The following is a 22719-nucleotide window of genomic DNA, read 5'->3' as shown; positions in this document are numbered from 1 at the left end:
CACTGTCACATTGAGGTATTGTAGCAGGACGAGCTGCAAGCAAAACTTCTCAGACACCAAGTTGTAGAAGGAACTGCTTTATTCAGCTGGGAGCATCGGCAAGCTACTGCCTTAAAATCCGAGCTCCTCAAGTGCACAATTTCTGTCCTTTGTAAGGGCTCACAACACTAAATATTTCATATGAAAGGGTTGTGATTGATTAAGCAATTTAGGGGATACTGACAGGGGTTTCATGCACTGGTAGTCAGAGAGAAACAGAACAGGGCAGGGAGTTTCACAGTGTTCTTCTATACAATGTCAGGAACATCAGTTTCTAAGTCCTAAGTTGATTTTTAACTACTGGGTTTAGGCCAGGCAGACCCAGGCCTGGGGCCGCGCTGCCTGTCTTTGGTTTTACTTCATTGTTTGTTTTTTAAAACAGGTACTGAGTATAAAACAATACGAGAGGGTCTCTTTCTTTCCTCAGTATTAGTCAGTTTTCAGGGTGCTATGAAGAACTGCGCAGAGTGGGTAACGTATAAAGGAAAGAGGTTTAATTGACTCACAGTTCCACATGGCTAGGGAGGCCTTAGAAAACTTACAATCATGGGGGAAGGGGAAGCGGAAACAAGCACCTTTTTCATATGGCAGCAGAAGAGAGAAGAACGAAGGAGTGACTTCCAAACACTTATAAAACCATCAGCTCTTGTGTGAACTCCATTATCAGGAGAGCAGCATGGAAGAAACCGCCCCCATGATCCAATCACTTCCCTACCTCCACCGTGGGCATTACAAATTAAGATGAGATTTGGGTGGGGACATAGAGCCATATCATATCAGGATGTGTAAAGGATTCTAGGAATTATTCGTTTGGGTTGTTAAGAGTTATACAGCTGGCAGCGTTGTGCAGGGCCGTTTACTTCAGCTGCAAACGTTTTTTCGCTGCATGAGAGGCTGGGGAGAGCTACTCTCTTCTGGTCCTGAAAAATCATCAAGACAGAGAGGGGTTTTCACATCGTGTCTTAGTTCTCACAAAGGCACGCTTCAAATGACGGATAAGAACACGTCTTCCCGACTCCAAGAAGCTTCTTTCTCTTACTGCACAGGAGAGTCCTCTTAACAGAACTCAAGATCCTGACATTATTTTCAATAAAATTTTGTGCCGCCGCAAGTTTTAAATTTATTGTCTCCTGGAAGCTTTGGCTGAAGACTACTCAGCTCGTCACTGAACTAACGGCTTTTGGGGGTTCTTTTTCCCCAGTTGAGTTTCTGTTCTTTTACGCGTTTGGTTTTATGGTCCGTTGGAGGTTTTTTCACGCTGAGGGTGAAGCTTCTTAGTTTCTTCAATTAGCATAAAAGCTGCTCCAACGCCGCTGGGTCTTTAGTTCCATTCTACTCAAAATGTTAATTCCTGAGGCACGCAACCTGCGCCCTACTGTCCTTTGTCCCACCGCTTCTCGAGATTATCTTCGTGTTTTAAGAGAAAACGACTTCCCGCCACACCCGTGGGCTGCACTGCACAGCGCATGCCGCTGTTCGCTCTCCAGAGCACCACAAAACGCATGCGCCAGTCCGCCGGTGTGGGCGGAGGAGAAATCGCGACGGCGCCCGGTGGTGACGTCAAAAGGCCGCGCTGTACTTGGGCTTGTGCGGCTTCGGCAAGAAGGTTTCCAGGTCTCTTGCAGCCATGGTCCATTGCAGTTGCGTGTTGTTCAGAAAGGTCCGTGCGGGTCCCCTCAACCTGGTCCCCTTAGCGCTGACGGCTGTGGTTCTCCCTTGCTCACCTGTCTCTCCACTACTTTCTTTGTGGCGGCCTCTTGCTTGCTTGGTTTTCCCATAGACTTCTCCGCCCCTCCTGTAGTCGCGCTTTGCCAGTAAGTGGTGATAATGGTGTGTGTACCTGGCGTGGTTAGGACGGTTGTTTGGGGGCAGGGTTTGAAGTTGTTTAGAGACATCGTGTGTACGTGGCATGAGGAACTGGGATACCTGCCTGCTGTGGCCCAAATGTTGTGGTTTTTTCTTCCTTTAAGTAATATCCACAGCCTGTCTTTATGTATTTCTCCTTGAGTGCACTAAGGTTTTTCTAATGGATTTTTATGAAGACACGAAAGCGTTTAATTGATGTGCCTTTTTGCAGAACATTTAGGTCGATTTTTGTGTACTGTGGGTATTAAGAATCGTTTCCGAAAAAATTTACAACTACTTTGAATTAAAAAAAAAAACTTACCTACTAATAATGTTTTGTGAAACGTTGCCTGCGTTATGTTTTGGCCATTACTTTATTTCTAACGACCGGAGTAGAATGCTCCTTTTAAATAAGGCTCCTAAGCCCCTGAATCTGATTTATCTAGAGCAGGAAAAAAGTGTTATATATTTAATGGAACTGTAGAAACTCTCCTCGAGTATATCAGAATGGTCAATATTTCAACTTTTTTGAAAAAAAAAATCCCAGATGTTTTTGGTAATTGCTGTCCTAAATGACTAGAGATGTGGATTATGAATTTAAGAAATTGCTCCGTAAGTTATTTTAACAACCTAAGAAGTTAATACATAAGTCCTTTACCTACAAGAAATTCTTGAGTCAGTGAAGGCAACAGGTAAACACTAAATGCAGCGTAAGATTTATAAAGGTGTAAGATAGAGATTTAATCAAATTGCTGGGAGAGCCAGCAAAGTCAGAGAGTTGATTAGAGGAATTTAGAAGGACATTAGTAAATATAACATTTAGGTGGATTTATGATAGGAAAAACAAATGACATTCTAAGTAGAGGAAAAGCATGAGCAGAATGGCATGTAGAAATGGCAGTATTTCATGTAGTACAGAGCAAAGAGGAAGAGAGGAAGTGTTGAGCAAAAGAAAAGGATACAGGAAGGAGCTAGGCATGGTACGTGAACCTGCTGTTCTAGCTATTTGGGGGGCTGAGGTGGGAGGATCCCTTAAGGCCAGGAGTTCAAGAACAGTCTGGGCAACATAGCAAGACCCCATCTTTAAAACAGTTGGGGTGGTGGTGTGGTGCCTGTAGTCCCAGCCATTCCGGAGACTGAAGTGGGAGAATTGCTTGAGCCCAGGAGTTTGAGACTGCAGTGAGCTATGACAGTGCCACAGCACTCCAGCCCAAGCAACAGAACCAGATCCTGTTTCAAAAAAAAAAAAAAGATAACCAGAAGGGTATTTAGTAGCTTTGGATATACAGTTGACCCTTCAAGAACATGGGGGTTAGAGGTGCCCCCCCCCAGTTGAAAATCTTCATATAACTTTCAACTCCCTCCAAAAACAACGACTACTAATCTTTTGGCTGGAAGCCTTACTGATAACATAAGCAGTCAGTTGACACATACAGGTTATATATATAGTATGTACTGTATTCTTACAATAAATTAAGCTAGAGAAAAGAAACTGTTACTAAGAAAGTCATAAGGAAGGGAAAATATATTTACTGTTCATTAAGTGGAAGTGAATTGTAAAGGTCTTCATCCTTATTGTCTTCATGTTCAGTAGACTGAGGAGGAAGAGGGGGAGTTGGTCTTGCTATATTGGGTGGCAGTGGCAGAAGACGTGGAGGTGGAGGAGGTGGAAGGGGAGGCAAGAGAGGCAGACACACCATGTATAACTTTATGGAAGCACGTCGCAATTTCTGTCATGCTTTTGCTTTTCTCTTTCCCCCCCAAAAATGTTTCTATAGGGTACCAGTACCTCTTCCACCATTTGCTTTAGTTTCAGTGCCTGTTTCACAGAAGGATCCACGTCATGAAAGAAGTCAAAAGCAGTCCTGAATAATAGGAGCCCTCCTGCCAGCTTGTCTAATGTTAGTTTTTCTGGTAGTTTATTCTGTGTTTTCTTCCTTGTTATCTGGTACTGGATCTGAAGCACTCATCAAGCTGTCTTCTGTTAATTCCTCTGGTTTGATGTCTGTTAGCTCTTGAGTTTCTTCAAGATCCATGTCGTGAAGTCCTTTACCCACTCACCCGCCGCTTTTGGCATATCCACAGTCTCTTTCATGATTTCCTTAACTGACTCTGTTGTAAATCCTGTGACGTTACAACACAACACCTAGACGAAGTTTTCCCCAGCACGAACTTATTGTTTTGGGCTTATGGCTTTCATGGCTTTTTCAATAACAATGACATTCTCAATGATGTAATACTTCCAGACTTTCCTGAAGTTTTCTCTATCGGTGTTCTTTTCCATAGCTGACAATCCTTTCCGTAGAATATCATGTTTAATGAGCCTTAAAGGTCCTTGCGACCCCCTGATCTAGAGGCTGATTTAGAGACGTTGTGTTTGGGGGCAAGGACACCACTTCGGTGCCTTTGGTGTTGAACTCATGGGGTTCTGGGTAGCAGGGAGGGGAGGCACTGTCCAATATCAGAAGAACTTTGTAAGTCAGTCTCGTATTGGGAAGGTACTTCCTGACGTCAGGGAGAAAGCATCCATGGAACCAATCCAGAGAAAATGTTTTTAGTTCTCTAGGCCTTCTTGTCCAGCAAAGACTGGCAGCTGATGTTTATCTTTCCCTTTTGAGATTGAGGGGTTAGCAGCTTCATAGAGAAGGACAGTCCTGATTATAAACACAACTGCATTTGCACAATACAATAGGGTTAGCCTGTCCCTTCCTGGCTTAAATCCTGGTGCTCACTGCTCTTCCTTACTAATGTCTTTTGTAGCATGTTTTCTAGAATAGGGTACTTTTGTCAGCATTAACAACCTGATTTGGGAGATATTCTTTCTCCTCAGTGATTTTCTCAATGGCGTCTGGGAACTCATCTGCTTCCTGTTGGTTGGCAGAACCTGCTTCTCCTGTTATCTTGATATTTCTAAAGCCAAAGCCAAACCGATTTCTTCTTCTTTTTTTTTTTTAAATTATACTTCAAGTTCTAGGGTACATGTACACAATGTGCAGGTTTGTTATATAGGTATACATGTGCCATGTTGGTTTGCTGCTCCCATTAACTTGTCATTTACATTGGGTATTTCTCCTAATGCTATCTCTCCCACAGCCCTCCACCCCATGACAGGCCCTGGTGTGTGATGTTCCCCTCCCTGTGTGCAAGCGTTCTCATTGTTCAGTTCCCACCTATGAGTGAGAATCATGTGGTGTTTGGTTTCTGTCCTTGTGATAGTTTGCTCGGAATGATGGTTTCCAGCTGCCTCCATGTCGCTGCAAAGGACATGAACTCATCCTTCAGTATGGCCGCATAGTATTCCATGGTGTATATGTGCCACATTTTCTTAATCCAGTCTATCGTTGATGGATTCACGATTGGTGGCTATCGTGAATAGTGCCACAATAAACATACGTGTGCTTGTGTCTTTATAATGGCATGATTTATAATCCTTTGGGTATGTACTCAGTAATGGGATCGCTGGGTCAAATGGTATTTCTAGTTCTAGATCCTTGAATAATCCCCACACTGTCTTCCACAGTCAAATGTCTTTCTAAAATTATCACATCATCCTTTGCTGGCAATTATTTAGCTTTAGATCCTTCACATTTCTTTTGCTTTTAAATTGTCATATAGTAACTTTACTTTTTCTTGAATTGTATGAGTCTTTGTTTTTAAAATAGCAATCCTGCATCTACATAAAAGTTGCATTTTCAATACAAGATAAAAAGTTAATTTACAAAAAGTGCAGTTTTCACACCTCTTGGCACAGCTGCAGCAGTGGGTTATGAAGTTTTTTCTTTTTTTACATTGATTTTTATTCTGGATTCATTTATCTTGAAATAGCAGGCCATCGCAGCTACAGATTTTAATCTGTGGTACATATCAAGCAATTCGTCTTGTTATTGTAATGTCATGACTTGACTTCTTGGAAGCACTGCCAACATCACTAGTGGCACTTTGTATGCGTTCCATGGTGTTGTTCAAGGTTTACAGTGTAACACTGAACATGATGAAAAATGCAAGAGAACTGTGAGAGATCACTTTTTACTGACTTACAAAATTTACTGGCAAGATGAACTGCCCATGGAGAGATGATTAGTATCACATGGCCTTTTTGGTGGCAATTTGGGACACTTGAGCTCACTGAGATAGCTACAGGAGGTAACTACGAAATTATTACAGTATTCCAGGATGTACTACAGTTAATTTTATGCAGTTATGATTTAATACTGCATTTTTACATTTGCTGACATTTCTCTTGACTGCAAATGCTGCCATGTAAGGTCTGCAAGTGTGTGTGTAAGTTTTGATAAATTTTAACATTTTATAATAGATATGTGGCCAGGTGCAGTAGCTCATGCCTGTAATTCCAACACTTTGGGAGGCCAAGGCAAGAGGATTATTTGTGGCTAGGAGTTTGAGACCAGCCTGGGCAACACAGCAAGACCCCATCTCTCGTTTTTTAAAAATTAAAATAGATATGTGTATATTTTATGGAAGTAAATGACAAAGTAGATTCGTATCTATGTGTATTTTTTGCACTCATTACACAACTTTTCTTAATTTTTTTCAGGATTTCCCATCTATGTGGTTTGTAAGTTTTTTCAAATTGTTGCAAAGCTCAAAATTTTCTAATGTATTTATTGAAAAAAATCTGTGTATAAGCGGACACACACAGTTCCAACCAGTGTTGTTCAAGGGTCAACTGTAGTACTAAGAATTTTTTACTTTATTTCATAAGCATTTTTTTAAATGCATGGTTTTTGAGTAAAGGAGAAACGTTATTAGAGATCAGATCAATTTCAGAAAAATACTTCAGACAACAAATTGGAGAATGCAATAAGGAAAAAATGATTAAACACTGAAAGGAGCTCATGTGGTGCAGGTACTAGGGCATTGGTACTGGAGAGAAGAGCGTAGGGCTTTGGGACAAGAAACAGATGTAGTCTGAAAGATTTCCATTTGTGTAGTCTCAATGAATAGATAAACCATGGTTCCATTATTTGAGAGAACATTGGAGGAACAGATTTTACCTGGGGAAGAGTTTGGTTTTGTTATGTTAACATTTATTTTTGAGGTGGCTCTTATTTATTCAACTGATATGTAAGAACAAGTTACATATTAGGGGATTTCACATATAAATTAAATACACATTCTGCTCACATTGCTTTATCCTATTAAAAGATTTCATCCTGATGGAAATGTCCGACAGATTGGACATAGAAAATATCTCATCTAGGTGATGGTTATTGGTACAAGCAGAAATTACCCAGGGGAAAAAGCGTAGAATGAAAACAGGGCCAAGTCAGAAACCCTCAGGATGAGTGGGACAATAATTGATAACTGAAAAAACTAAAAGGGACTTAAGAGAAATAATCAAATGGGAAAGGGTGTCAGATCAGAGATGTGGAGGTGAGCTAAGAAGATGTTACAGAATTGGCATATAAAAAGCTATTAACGATTTTTTAAAAAGAAGTTTTAGTGGAAGAACTAGAAAGGGGTTCCAGGTTGATACACTTGGTATACAAATGTTTTTTCTCTTTTTTTTTAAGTATGGAAATTTCATCGATAACCTAAGACTCTTCACCAAGGGAGGACCCGGTGGAATGGGTTATCCTCGTTTAGGTGGAGAAGGTGGAAAAGGTGGTGACGTCTGGGTTGTAGCCCGGAACAGAATGACTTTAAAACAACTTAAAGACAAGTATCCTCAGAAACGGTTTGTGGCTGGAGTAGGAGCAAACAGCAAGTAAGTAATTACTGAGTGACTTAAATTTTAAAAAATCAAACCCTTCTGGAAATTTTTTTTTAAGTTATAAAATAAAAACTTAATTGCTCATTTGAAGTAAATTATTTCCTGTATTTATAATTGAGCAAAAGCCTAAAATGTCTCAACTCATAAAAGACTGATACTAAAGAATATTTCAGAGTTTTAAAACTTTTTGTCCGTTTCTTTTCCCAATGTCTGTCTGTATTCTTTTTGCACTTTCCCTGTTGAAAAATTATCTGAGTTCCCACTATTTTCTTCTAAAATTATCTTTGACAACCTTTAAGAAAACTTTCTCAGTCTTAACCATGCTACTCCACCCCACTACCATTAGAAGGCAAGATAGCCACTATTAACCTTTTCTTGACTTTTCTAAAACTTTCTGTGTGTTTACACAAATGCAATTATGTGCATAAAATTTTAGAATACAAAAAGGAGAGTACAATATTTTACAATCTGCTATTTTTACTTTTTTTCCCATGTCAAAATTATTCAGAATACCTGCGTAATAAATAACAATTTATTTTGTCGTTTGTCTATTTAGGTTATTGTTGATTTTTTTTTTCCGATTATACCTATAGTACAACATCCTGTGTAGATACTATTTTACATGTTTGTTCAATTATTATTTTGATAAATTCCCAGAAGTAGAATTACTAAAACATTTGTACTAATTTTTTCTTTTATGAGCAGTTTAAGAGTAGCCAGATTTGCCTTCTTTAATGCAAGTACTCTCCTTCGAGGTTAGTTTTTTAGAAGCTTTGCTATTTGGTGGATTTTTTGTTTTTTTATAGATTCATTTGTTCTTTTTTTTTGAGACACAGTCTCATTCTGTTGCCTAGGCTGAGTGTAGTAGGCACTGTCACAGCTCACTGCAGCCTCTACCTTTCAGGCTCAAGTGATCCTCCCACCTCTGCCTCCTAAGTAGCTGAGACTACAGGTGTGTGCCACCATGCCCAACTAATTTTTAAATTTTCTTTTTTTTTTTTTTTTTTTTTAGTAGAAATGGGGTTGTGCTTGGTGTTCAGGCTGGTCTTGACCTCCTGGACTCAAGAGATCCTCCTGCCTCAGCCTCCCAAAGTGCTGAGATTATAGGCATGAGCCACCATGCCTGGCTTTTTCTACCTTATTTGTATTGTAGCAATAATCTCTTCATTTCATGGTTGCAATATTTTAGTTTCAGGTTAAAATGACCTTTGGTGGTTAGCTTAGTGACTTAAATCATTACCCAGTGCCATTTTAGTGGGATATAATGTCTAAAATGCAAAGAAATAATTAGAGATAATTTTAGTTTTTTTAAACCTTGTGTTTGACCATTTAACATCTGCATTAACCAGAGAAATGATTGCTACTGTTCTTTGTAACCATTTTGTGTGTATGTGTGTGTGTACACACACAAGCATACATATATATATGTATACTTTTTTTTGGTAGAGTTAGTGCACTGAAAGGCTCCAAAGGAGAAGACTGTGAAATCCCTGTGCCTGTGGGTATTTCAGTAACTGATGAAAACGGTAAAATTATAGGTGAGTGTACTATAACTTCGAAGGTTGTAAAAATGTGCACATTTTCTAAAATTAAACAATGGAATAGCTTCTCTTGAGTTTCAGAAGTTTTTTAACTAACAATTTTAGTTACTACTCTATAAGAGAGCATTTTTAAAACTTACAAAAGTTAAAATGACTACTAGATTTAAGATTGTTTTAAAGATGTCAGAGTTCTTGCTTGGTCTTAAAATATATAACTAGCCTCTTTTCAGTTGCTTACTGAAGTGTTTTTCTGGGGTCGAACTTTCAATAGATTTGTAAATTGGAATTTCCTGGACTGTTTTTCTGAAAGAACAACATTGCGTTAATGATTCTACTTATTATAGATTTGTAATTGAGAATTTCCTGGCATGTATTTTTGGAAGTAAACTATTACATTAGTGATTCCACTTACTAATCTATAGATTTGTAATTTTGAATTTCCTTGCCTGTATTTCTGAAATAAATAGATTGCATTAGTGATTTCACTTTTTGATCTTTAATGTAAATATTTTTCTCTCTCTTTTTAAGGAGAACTCAATAAGGAGAATGACAGAATTTTGGTAGCTGAAGGAGGTCTTGGTGGTAAATTACTTACAAATTTCTTACCATTGAAAGGCCAGAGACGAATAATTCACCTTGATCTAAAAGTTATAGCTGATGTAGGCCTAGTAGGGTAAGTATCGTTCATTTTTTATTATTATACTTTCAGAGAGATAGTTCTTGAATAGGAAATAAATGTAAATGGTAATTTGGGGCCATAATTTTTTCAAATTTATGGAATTTGGTTGTTGTGTATGTACTAGAAAAATATGCTGCTAAATATTGTTTTCAAATTACCAACATAGAGTTTCATAGTTATTGCTTATTTGTAAAGTTAAGACCAGAGCAATTGAATAGATCAGTGGAAATGTTAGAGAATGCATAAAGAAAAATCAATCAAATGCAATATTATAAGAAGGTTAAATAGTGTTACCAGATATTAAAGAATAATAAATCCAAACAAACCATATTATTATTAAAAGTATATAGAAGGAAATAAAAAGGGAAGAATGATTGACATAACTCTTTTGGGTCTTTTTTCTTTTTTTTTTTTTTGATACAGAGTCTCACTGTGTCACCCAGGCTAGAGTGCAGTGGCGTGATATTGGCTCACTGCAAGCTCGGCCTCCTGGGTTCACGCCATTCTCCTGCCTCAGCCTTCGGAGTAGCTGGGACTACAGGCACCCGCCACCATGCCCAGCTATTTTTTTTTTTTTTTTTTAGTGGAGACGGGGTTTCACCATGTTAGCCAGGATGGTCTTGATCTCCTGACCTCGTGATCCGCCTGCCTCGGCCTCCCAAAGTGCTGGGATTACAGGCGTGAGCCACCGCGCCCGGCCTCTTTTGGGTCTTAACAGAGACATTGAAGTATCATTAGTCAAATGGCTAAAGACCAATACAGACAATCTCAATCCTCAGACTTATGCACTGTTGCTCCCAAATTGAATCCTGCTATGACTGTTTGTATATCCTTCTTGCCTCTGCCTAGGATCTATCTAGTCCCAGTACTGTAGACCTCAGAAGAGTGTCCTCTTCCACCAGCCTCCATTCTTTCATTAAATAATGCTGTTTAGCTCTGGAGTTGCAGTGCGGCTACTACACTGGAAGGGGATAGATAGCAAGATACAGAATACATAAAGGGGCCAGGTGCGGTGGCTCACTCCTGTAATCCCAGTACTTTGGGAGGATGAGGAGGGCAGATCACGAGGTCAGGAGATCAAGACCATCCTGGCTAACCCGGTGAAATCCCGTCTCTAGCTGGGCGTGGTGGCGGGCACCTGTAGTCCCAGCTACTCAGGAGGCTGAGGCAGAAGAGTGGCGTGAACCTGGGAGGCAGAACTTGCAGTGAGCCGAGATCATGCCACTGCACTCCAGCCTGGGCGACAGAGCGAGACTCTGTCTCAGAAAAAAAAACAAAAAAACAACAAATAAAAAACAAAGGAAGAGAAAACTTAAATTTGCATTTGCTGTCTCTCCCCCATCCCCCCTCCCTCCTGCCCTCTCCCTCCGGCCCTATCACAGTATTACACAGTTATTCAGATGGAAAGTTTAAGAACAAGATACGGAAAACTGCCTTGTTACCATCCTACTTCAAATTCCTAGTTCTATTTTTGCTTCCCCATAGCTCCTTTCTAAGTTCTTTTCATCTTCCTCTTCAGGCATCTTACTGCTTCTTTACCAGACTCTTAAGTCTGAATCCTTCGCCTTTTGCCCTGCCTGACCAGCCACTAGAGCTTACCACCATTGGTTTAGGGTTCACAGAGGCCCCTGCTAAATTTATAACAAGAAAAGATGTGATCCTGGCTTTCCATTCACATTTTTTTTTTCAATAAAGCACAGTTATGAGAGTTATTAGATATAAATTCTATAATCCTCTATATTTTCAGGAACGTTATGGGCATAATAGGGTTTTGTGGGCAAGCCTGGCAGTCCAGCGAATCACAATTGCATTTGGCATAAAAATGTGTTTCAAGTTCTGAAGAGAAAACTTTATAGTCTAAGAGGAGCCTAGCACGGCTTAGTCATAAAAGTGGAGTGGCATGGAGGACTCAGCTTAGACTATTTAGGTTAGGATCTCAAATCCTCTGGAGGCTGGCCAGCTGGTCTTGGGTAAATTATACAGCCTCTCTAAGCCTTTGTTTTCTCTTCTTTTTTTCCTTTTCTTTTCTCTTATTCTTCCTTCACTGTAGTTTTGTTTGTTTTTTTTTCCACTACGTCATTTGTTTTCTCATTTTTAATAGTGTATGGAGATAGGTCTTTCCTTAAAACATTGGTGGGTAAGATAATGCATTTACAGCAGAAGACATGGTTTGCATTTTTGTACGTTCCATGAATTGTAGCTGCTGTCTTCATCATAATTATATTGCCAGCTTACTGGAAAACTGCATATAGTGATATACTAAGCTTCTCAGAAGTAGGTTTGAAATTTGTCAGTAATTAAAGCATCAGGATTCTTAAGCATATGAAAAGAGAATGGGGGAAAAAGATTTTTAAATAGAATGTTTAATATGTTTTCTAGTGTTTTTAAATTAGGCAACTATTCTTGAAGAGTTACTACTATGAATACTGGCATAAGTAGATATCCTTTTAGCTGCTTTTGGAAATGGACTGAATGAATCATAGAAGAAAGTTATTGTACAACTAACAGATTTGTGCTGCTGTTGTCAAATCTGATCTTTGCATAGGCTGGATTTTAGCCTCTAAAATTTTCACTGGGTATTTTTCAAGAAAAATTTCAAATATCTGTTCTTCAATCATTAGCATCATCTTTCTGTCTTTGATCTTCTTGGAAATAGTTGCTTGCATTATGTGCTCAATCATTATGAAAATATGAGGATGTTGGAAACCAGCAAGTCCAGCTAGTAATAATTATGGATAAAAATGGCTACAATTTGCTTTTCAAAACTCTAAGAACCTGGATGAAACAGGGTATGAAAAAAACATATGTTCCAGGAGAAACAAGTCATTAAGAAACCTCACATAATTTTATTTTAAATTCATTACAGAAAGATTTTTTTTTAATGAGGGAAATTGTTGAAATACCTCCAGCTTATAAGTTTTTATAGAATTCTAAATTAATATTTGCAGAATATTCCACCATTATTCCAAGTGAAAGTTTGGCAGAGTTTTTGAAATACCTTCTTAAAATTTGAATAAGAACTCTGTGAAGGCGAGAATCATTTTGTCTCATTGCTTAGTACGTTGCCTGATACAAAGTCAGTGCTCAATAAATACTTGTTGGATAAATTTAATGAAAATATATGAATGAGATTTAGGAATGAATGTTTTAAGTAACCCCCATTCCTAGTACTGTCTTTCATACATGGTGGGCCTTTCTTGAGGGAAATTTAGCAGTATAATCAAAAGCCTTTAAAATGAGCTTATATTTTATCCAGTATTTCTTCATGTAGACATTTATTCCAAGAAAGAAATCAAAGATGTGTGCAAAGAGAAGTCCTAGCCAGAAAAATCAGGCAAGAGAAAAAAAGGGCATTCAAATAGGAAAGAAGGAAGTCAAACTATCTGTTTGCCAACCATATGATCTTATACCTTGAAAACCCTACAGACTCCTTCAAAAGACTCCTAGATTTGATAAATGAATTCAGTAAACTCTCAGGTTACCAAATCAGTATACACAAATCAATAGCACTGCTATACACCAACAACAACCAAGCTGAGAATTAAATCAAGAACTCAATCCCTTTTACAACAGCTACAAAAAATAAAATACCTAAGAATATACCTAACCAAGGTCGTGAAAGATCTCTACAAGGAGAACTGCAGACACTGCTGAAAGAAATTGTTGATGACACAGACAAATGGAAATACATCCCATGTTCATGGATTGGAAGAATCAGTACTGTGAAAATGACCATACTGCCCAGAGAATCTACACATTCAATGCAATTTCTGTTAAAATACCACTATTATTTTTCACAGTATTAGAAAAAACCCTAAAATTCATATGGAATCAAAAAAGCGCGAATAGCCAAAGCAATCTTAAGCAAAATGAACAAATCCAGAGGAATCATATTACGTGACTTCAAATTATATTACAATGTTATAGTAACCAAAACAGCATGGTATTAGTATAGAATTAGGTACATAAACCAATGGAAGAGAATAGAGAACCCAGAAATAAAGCCAAATACTTAAGACCAACTGATCGTTAACAAAGCACACAAAAACATAAACTGGGGAAGGACACCCTATTCAAAAAATGATGCTGGGAAAATTGGATATCCAAATGTAGAATAATGAAACTGGATTCATATCTCTCATTAGATACAAAAATTAACTCAAGATAGATTAGGTTTTAGCCTAAGACCTGAAACTATAAAAATTCTAGAAACGTAGGAAAAACCCTTCTGGACATTGGCCTAGACAAAGAATTTGTGACTAAGATCTCAAACCAAATGCAACATAAATAAATAAATGGGACCTAATTGAAGTAAAAATCCTCTGCACAGCAAAAGGAAGAATCAACAGAGTAAACAGCCTACAGAATGAGAGAAAGTATTTGTAAACTCTGCATCTAACAGAGGACTAATATACAGAGTCTACAAGGAACTCAAATCAGCAAGGAAAAAACAATTCCATTAAAAAGTGGATGAATGACATGGGCATTTCTCAAAAGAAGATATGCATACAAATGGCCAAGAAGCGTATAAGAAAATGTTCAGCATCACTAATACTCAGGGAAATGCATATTAAAACCACAGTGATTTACCAACTTAGCCAGAATGGTCATTATGGAAAAGTCAAAAAACAATAGGTGTTGACATAGATGTGGTGAAAAGAGAACTCTTACACTTTTTTTTTTTAATTTTTTTTTTTTAATTACACTTTAAGTTCTAGGGTATGCACAACATGCAGGTTTGTTACATAGGTATACATGTGCCATGTTGGTTTGCTGTACCCATCAACTTGTCATTTACATTACATATTTCTCCTAATGCTATCCCTGCCCCAGACCCCCTATACCCTCACAGGCCCCGTGTGTGATGTTCCCCACCCTGTGTCCATATGTTCATTGTTCAGCTCCCACTTATGAGTGAGAACATGCAATGTTTGATTTTCTGTCCTTGTGGTAGTTTACTGAGAATGATGGTTTCCAGCTGCATCCATGTCCCTGCAAAGGACATGAACTCATCCTTTTTTATGGCTGCATAGCATTCCATGGTATATATGTGCCACATTTTCTTAATTCAGTCTATCATTGGTGGACATTTGGGTTAGTTCCAAGTCTTTGCTATTGTGAATAGTGCCGCAATAAACATACGTGGGCATGTGTCTTTATAATGGCATGATTTATAATCCTTTGGGTGTATACCCAGTAATGGGATTGCTGGGTCAAATGATGTTTCTAGTTCTAGATCCTTGAGGAATTGCCACACTGACTTCCACAATGGTTGAACTAATTTATACTCCCACCAACAGTGTAAAAGCGGTCCCATTCTCCACATCCTCTCCAGCATCTGTTGTTTCCTGATTTTTTAATGATTGCCATTCTAACTGGCATGAAATGGTATCTCATTGTGGTTTTGATTTGCATTTCTCTGATGACCAGTGATGATGAGCATTTTTTCGTATGTCTGTTGGCTGCATGAATGTCTTCTTTTGAGAACTATCTGTTCATATCCTTTGCCCGCTTTTTGATGGGGTTGTTTTTTTCTTGTAAATTTGTTTAAGTTCTTTGTAGATTCTGGATATTAGCCCTTTGTCGGATGGGTAGATTGCAAAAATTTTCTCCCATTCTGTAGATTGTCTCTTCACTCTGATGATAGTTTCTTATACTGTGCAGAAGCTCTTTCATTTGATTAGATTTCATTTGTTAATTTTGGCTTTTGTTGCCCTTGCTTTTGGTGTTTTAGTCATGAAGTCATTGCCCATGCCTATGTCCTTTGCCTAGGTTTTCTTCTAGGGTTTTTATGGTTTTAGGTCTTACATTTAAGTCTTTAATCAATCTTGAGTTAATTTTTGTATAAGGTGTAAGGAAGGGATCCAGTTTCAGCTTTTTACATATGGCTAGCCAGTTTTCCCAGCACCACTTATTAAATAGGGAACCCTTTCCCCATTGCTTGTTTTTGTCAGGTTTGTCAAAGATCAGATGGTTGTATATGTGTGGGGGTATTTCTGAGGCCTCTGTTCTGTTCCATTGGTGTATATATCTGTTTTGGTATCAGTACCATGCTGTTTTTGTTACTGTAGCCTTGTAGTATAGTTTGAAGCCAGGTAGCATCATGCCTCTAGCTTTGTTCTTTTTGCTTAGGATTGTCTTGGCAATGCAGGCTCTTTTTTGGTTCCATATGAACTTTAAAGTAGTTTTTTCCAATTCTGTGAAGAAAGCCAGTGGTAGCTTGATGGGGATGGCATTGAATCTATAAATTACCTTGGGTAGTATGGCCATTTTCACGATATTGATTCTTCCTATTCATGAGCATGGAATATTCTTCCATTTGTTTGTGTCCTCTTTTATTTCATTGAGCAGTGGTTTGTAGTTCTCTTTGAAGAGGTCCTTCACATTCCTTGTAAGTTGGATTCCTAGGTATTATATTATCTTTGTAGTAATTGCAAATGGGAGTTCACTCATGATTTGGCTCTCTGTGTGTCTGTTATTGGTGTATAAGAATGTTTGTGATTTTTGCACATTGATTTTGTATCCTGAGACTTTGCTGAAGTTGCTTATCAGCCTAAGGTGATTTTGGGCTGAGACGATGGAGTTTTCTAACTATACAGTCATGTCATCTGCAAACAGGACAATTTGACTTCCTCTTTTCCTAATTGAATACCCTTTATTTCTTTCCCTTGCCTGACTGCCCTGGCCAGAACTTCCAACACTATGTTGAATAGGAGTGGTGAGAGAGGGCATCCTTGTCTTATGCTGGTTTTCAAAGGGAATGCTTCCGGTTTTTGCCTGTTTGGTATGAGATTGGCTGTGGGTTTGTCATAAATAGCTCTTATTATTTTGAGATACATTCTGTTGATACCTAGTTTCTTGAGAGTTTTTAGCATGAAAGGGTGTTGAATTTTGTCAAAGGCCTTTTCTGTATCTATTCAGATAATCATGTGGTTTTTGTCATTGCTTCTGTTTATGTGATGGATTAGGTTTATTGATTTGTGTATGTTGAACCAGCCTTGCATCCCAGGGATGAAGCCAGCTTAATTGTGGTGGATACGCTTTTTGAAGTGCTGCTGGATTCGGTTTTGCCAGTATTTTGTTGAGGATTTTCACATCGATGTTCATCAGGATCATTGGCCTAAAATTCTTTTTTTTTTTTTTTTTTTCTTTTTCTTTTTGTATCTCTTCCAGGCTTTGGTATCAGGATGATGCTAGCCTCATAGAATGAGTTAGGGAGGATTCCCTCTTTTTCTATTGATTGGAATCATTTCAGAAGGAATGGTACCAGCTCCTCTTTGTACCTCTGATAGATTCGACTCTGAATCCGCCTGGTCCTGGATTTTTTTTGGTTGGTAGGCTATTAATTATTGCCTCAATTTCAGAGCCTGTTACTGGTCTATTCAGAAATTCAACCTCTTCCTGGTTTAATCTTGGGAGGGTGTATGTGTCCAGGAATTTATCCATTTCTTGTAGATTTTCTAGTTTATTTGTGTAGAATTATTTATAGTATTCTCTGATGGTAGTTTGTATTTCTGTGGAATCAGTAGTGATATCCCCTTTATCATTTTTTATTGCATCTATTTGATTCTTTTCTCATTTCTTCTTTATTAGTCTTGCTAGTGGTCTATCTGTGTTGCTGATTTAAAAAAAAAAAACAGCTCCTTGATGCATTGATTTTTTTTTTTTAAAGGCTATTTTGTCTCTGTCGCTATCAGTTCTGCTCTGATCTTAGTTATTTCTTGCGTTCTGCTAGCTTTTGAGTTTGTTTGTTCTTGCTTCTCTAGTTCTTTTAATTGTGATGTTAGGGTGTCAATTTTAGATCCTTCCTGCTTTCTCTTGTGGGCATTTAGTGCTATAATTTCCCTCTACACACTGTTTTAAATGTGTCCCAGAGATTCTGGTATGTTGTATCTGTGTTCTCATTGGTTTCAAAGAACATCCGTATTTCTGCCTTCATTTCATTATTTACCCAGGAGTCATTCAGGAGCAGGTTGTTCAGTTTCCATTTGGTTATGTGATTTTGAGTGAATTTCTTAATCCTGAGTTCTAATTTGATTGCACTGGTCTGAGAGACAGTTTCTTGTGTTTTCTGTTGCTTTGCATTTGCTGAGGAGTGTTTTACTTCTCATTATGTGGTCAATTTTAGAATAAGTGCAGTGTGCTGAGAAGAATATATATTCTTTTTTTTTTTTTTTTTGAGACAGAGTCTCGCTCTGTTGCCCAGGCTGGAGTGCAGTGGCGCCATCTCGGCTCACTGCAAGCTCTGCAATGAGAATGGTTCCCACCATTCTCCTGCCTCAGCCTCCCAAGCAGCTGGGACTACAGGCGCCTGCCACCATGCCTGGCAAATTTTTTGTATTTTTAGTAGAGAGGGGTTTCACCGTGTTAACCAGGATGGTCTTGATCTCCTGACCTCGTGATCCGCCCACCTTGGCCTCCTAAAGTGCTGCGATTACAGGCGTGAGCCACCGTGCCTGGCCGAAGAATGTATATTCTGTTGATTTGTGGTAGAGAGTTCTGTAGATGTCTGTTAGGTCCAGTTTGTCCAGAGCTGAGTTCAAGTCCTTGATATTCTTGTTACCCTTCTGTCTCATTGATATAATATTGACAATGGGGTGTTAACGTCTCCCATTATTATTGTGTGGGCATCTAAGTCTGTTTGTAGCTCTCTAAGGACTTGCTTTATGAATCTGGGTGCTCTTGTATTGGGTGCATACATATTTAGGATAGTTAGCTCTTCTTGTTGAATTGATCCCTTTACCATTATGTAATGGCCTTCTTTGTCTCTTTTGATCTTTATTGGTTTAAAGTCTGTTTTATCAGAGACTGGGATTGCAACCCCTGCTTCTTTTTTTTTTTTTTTGCTTTCCATTTGCTTGGTAGATCTTCCTCCATCCCTTTATTTTGAGCCTATGTATGTCTCTGCATGTGAGATGGGTCTCCTGAATACAGCACACCAATGGGTCTTGACTCTTTATCCAATTTGCCAGTCTGTGTCTTTTAATGTGGGCATTTAGCCCATTTACATTTAAGGTTAATATTGTTATGTGTGAATTTGATCTTGCCATTATTATATTAACTGGTTATTTTGCCCGTTAATTGATGCAATTTCTTTGTAGCGTCAATAGTGTTTACAATTTGGTATGTTTTTGCAGTGTCTGGTACCGGTTGTTCCTTTCCATGTTTAGGGCTTCCTTCAGGGTCTCTTGTAAGGCAGGCCTGGTGGTGACAAAATCTCTCAGCATTTGCTTGTCTGTAAAGGATTTTGTTTCTCCTTCACTTATGAAGCTTAGTTTGGCTGGATAGGAAATTCTGGGTTGAAAATTCTTTAAGAATATTGAATATCAGCCCCCACTCTCTTCTGGCATGTAGGGTTTCTGCCGAGAGATCCACTGTTAGTCTGATGGGCTTCCCTTTGTTGGTAACCCAACCTTTCTCTCTGGCTGCCCTTAACATTTTTTCCTTCATTTCAAACTTGGTGAATCTGACAATTGTGTGTCTTGGAGTTGCTCTTCTCAAGGAGTAGCTTTGTGGTGTTCTCTGTATTTCCTGAATGTGAATGTTGGCCTGCCTTGCTAGGTTGGGGAATTACTCCTCGATAATATCCTGCAGAGTGTTTTCTCACTTGACTCCATTCTCGCACTTTGAGGTACCGAACACCAATCAGACGTAGATTTGGTCTTTTCACATAGTCCCATATTTCTTGGAGGCTTTGTTTGTTGCTTTTACTTTTTTTTATCTAATCTTGTCTTCTCACTTTATTTCATGAATTTGATCTTCGATCACTGATATCCTTTCTTCCACTTGATCGAATCGGCTATTGAAGCTTGTGCATGAGTCATGAAATTCTCATCTTGTGGTTTTCAACTCCATCAGGTCATTTAAGGTCTTCTCTATACTGTTTATTCTAGTTTGCCATTCATCTAACCTTTTTTTTTTAAGGTTTTTAGCTTCTTTGCGATGGGTTAGAACATTCTCCCTTAGCTCAGTGAAGTTTGTTATTACTGCCCTTCCGAAGCCTACTTCTGTCAATTCATCAAACTCATTCTCCATCCTGTTTTGTGCCCTTGCTGCCGAGCAGCTGCAGTCCTTTGGAGGAGTAGAGGCTCTCTGGTGTTTGGAATTTTCAGCTTTTCTGCTCTGGTTTCCCCCCATCTTTGTGTTTTTATCTACCTTTGGTCTCTGATGTTGGTGACCTACAGATGGGGTTTTGGTGTGGATGTGCTTTTTGTTGATGTTGATGCTAATCCTTTCTGTTTGTTAGTTTTCTTTCTAACAGTTGGGCTTCTTAGCTGCAGGTCTGTTGGAGTTTGCTAGAGGTCCACTCCAGACCCCATTTGCCTGGGAATCACCAGTGGAGGCTGCAGAACAACGAATATTGCTGCCTGATTCTTCCTCTGGAAGCTTCATCCTAGAGGGGCACCCACCTGTATGAGGTGTCTGTCGGCCCCTACTGGGAGGTATCTCCCAGTCAGGCTTCACGGTGGTCAGGGACCCACTTAAGGAGGCAGTCTGTCCTTTCTCAGAGCTCGAACGCCATGCTGGGAGAACCACTGCTGTCTTCAGAGTTGTCAGACTAGGACGTTTAGGTCTGCCAAAGCTGTCTGCTGCCTTTTGTTCTGATATGCCCTGCCCTGAGAGGTTATACCTAGAGAGGCAGTAGGCCTTGCTGAGCTGTGGTGGGCTCCACCCCGTTTGAGCTTCCAGGCCTCTTTGTTTACACTGTGAGCACAAAACCTCCTACTCAATCCTCAGCAATTGCGGATACCCCTCCACCTGCCAAGCTGCAGCTTATGGCAGGTCAGTCTTAGACTGCTGCGCTAGCAGTGAGCAAGGCTCCACTGGCTTGGGACCCGCTGAGCCAGGCACAGGAGGGTATTTCCTGGTCTGCCGGTTGCGAAGACTGGGGGAAAAGTGCAGTATTTAGGCAGGAGTGTATGATTCCTCCAGTACAGACTGTCACAACTTCTCTTGGCTAGGAAAGGGAAATCCCCCAACCCCTTGCCCATCCCGGGTGAGGTGACACCACACCCTGCTTCGGTTCGGCCTCCGTGCACTGCACCCACTGTCCCACCAGTCTTAATGAGATGAACCAGGTACCTCAGCTGGAAATGCAGAAATCACCTATCTTCTGCGTCAGTCTCGCTGGGAGCTGCAGACCGGAGCTGTTCCTATTCGGCCATCTTGGAACTTAACTTTTACGCTCATAAAGTCATACAGAGTGGTATAATGGACATTGGAGACTTAGAGGGAGGAAGGACAGGAGACTCAATGGGAGGGATGATAGAAGGGCAGTGAGGGATGCAAAATTACCTATTGCGTACAGTATACACTGCTTGGGTGATGGGTACCCTAAAATTCACTAGTGAGTGAGAATGTAAATTAGAACAACCTATATGGAAAACAGTATGGAGATTTCTCAAAGAACTGAAAGTAGAAATATCATTTCATCCAGCAATCCCACTACAGGATATCTACCCAAAGGAAAAGAAGTCATTATATCAAAAAGATACCTGCACACATGTTTATCACAGTATCATTCAGAATTGCAGACATGGAATCAACCTGGGTGCCCATCAACCAGTGAATGAAGAAAATTGAGTGTGTGTGTGTGTGTATCTATATATACACACACCATAGAATACTACTCAGCCATAAGAAAGAATGAGGATATCTTCCTAAGGAAGTAACTCAGGAACGGAAAACCAAGTGCCACATATTGTCACTTATAAGTGGGAGCTAAGCTGTGGGTACACAGAGGCATGCAGAGTGGTGTAATGAACATTGGAGACTTAGAGGCAGGGAGGATAGGAGGACTGTGAGGGATGAAAAACTACCTATTAGGTACAATGTACATTACTTGGGTGATGGGTACACTAAAATCCCAGACTTCGCCAGTACACAATCTGTCCATGTAACAACAAAAAAATCACTTTTACCCGTAAAACTATTGAAATAACAACATTAAAAGAAATAGGCTGAGTTCAGTGGCTCATGCCTGTAATCCCAGCACTTTGGGAGGCCAAGGTGGGCAGATCACGAGGTCAGGAGATTGAGGCCATCCTGGCTAACATGGTGAAACCCCGTCTCTACTAAAAATACAAACAAAATTAGCCAGGCATGGTGGCGGGCGCCTGTAGTCCCAGCTACTCGGGAGGCTGAGGCAGAAGAATGGCGGGAACCCGGGAGGCAGAGCTTGCAGTAAGCTGAGATGGCACCACTGCACTCCAGCCTGGGCAACAGAGCAAGATTCCGTCTCAAAAGAAAAAAGAAAAAAAAAAGATACGAGCCATTAAGCCATGAAAAGATGAAAAAAAGTTGCAAAGGTTTAAACATAGTCATTGCATTGTTTAAAGTTATTTAGAAAAAAAACAAATAATACGCACTTGTTTGCATAAAGAAAAAGGTGTCTATGAGTTCCACCACCCAGAAATAGCTATTAACAGTGTCTACCTGTATACGTATTTTTTACACTGTTATTTAGAGTGAAAAACTGTAGACAATGTAAATGTCTGTCAATAGGAAATTCGTTAAGTAAATTACACTTCACCACCGAAAAGTGTTCACCTTGTATTATTCAGTTTAGAGAGTAGGCCAACCAACTATAAAGTAATTTTCCCTTGCTTCCTTCAAAAAAATATTAAAACTTGAACATGGTTAAGACTCTGTAACAACTGCAAATTTTTTACAGAAAATACAGGGAAAAAGAGCATGTTAAGTGTCCATGTAGGTGCCAGTAGAAAAATGAAGACTTCGGAAAAGAAACTCTGGGACAAATGACCCAGTTTCTTTAAAAATAAAATTGCAGATGGGAAACAAGATGGAAGGGGGAGCTTGAAAAGAGATTTGAGACACATCAGGTATTTGTAACATACAGACCTTATTTGGTTAAGACGTGT

The 22719-nt window shown here is 39.3% G+C and overlaps 1 protein-coding gene across 3 annotated transcripts in view; it reads left to right on the top strand.

The window, feature by feature from the left end:
• Positions 1 to 1589: 1589 nt before the first annotated feature.
• GTPBP10 (GTP-binding protein 10 (putative)) overlaps positions 1590 to 22719 on the top strand; it is a 34516-nt gene continuing 13386 nt past the window's right edge. For 2 of the 3 annotated variants that reach the window (XM_011956204.1, XM_011956205.1), the window contains exons 1-4: positions 1608 to 1699; positions 7419 to 7612; positions 9065 to 9156; positions 9688 to 9832. In XM_011956204.1, the coding sequence (XP_011811594.1) occupies positions 1667 to 1699; positions 7419 to 7612; positions 9065 to 9156; positions 9688 to 9832 (464 nt within the window). In that variant the 5' untranslated portion in view covers positions 1608 to 1666. Of the gene's footprint in view, positions 1700 to 7418; positions 7613 to 9064; positions 9157 to 9687; positions 9833 to 22719 lie in introns of all 3 variants that reach the window. The other variant, XM_011956207.1, reaches the window with a different exon arrangement.

The sequence above is a fragment of the Colobus angolensis genome, unplaced genomic scaffold, assembly GCF_000951035.1.
Source record: "Colobus angolensis palliatus isolate OR3802 unplaced genomic scaffold, Cang.pa_1.0 Scaffold410, whole genome shotgun sequence".
NCBI classification, from domain to species: domain Eukaryota; kingdom Metazoa; phylum Chordata; class Mammalia; order Primates; family Cercopithecidae; genus Colobus; species Colobus angolensis.
Note: the sequence above shows the minus strand (reverse complement) of the source record. Positions and strands in the feature narration are given on the sequence as shown.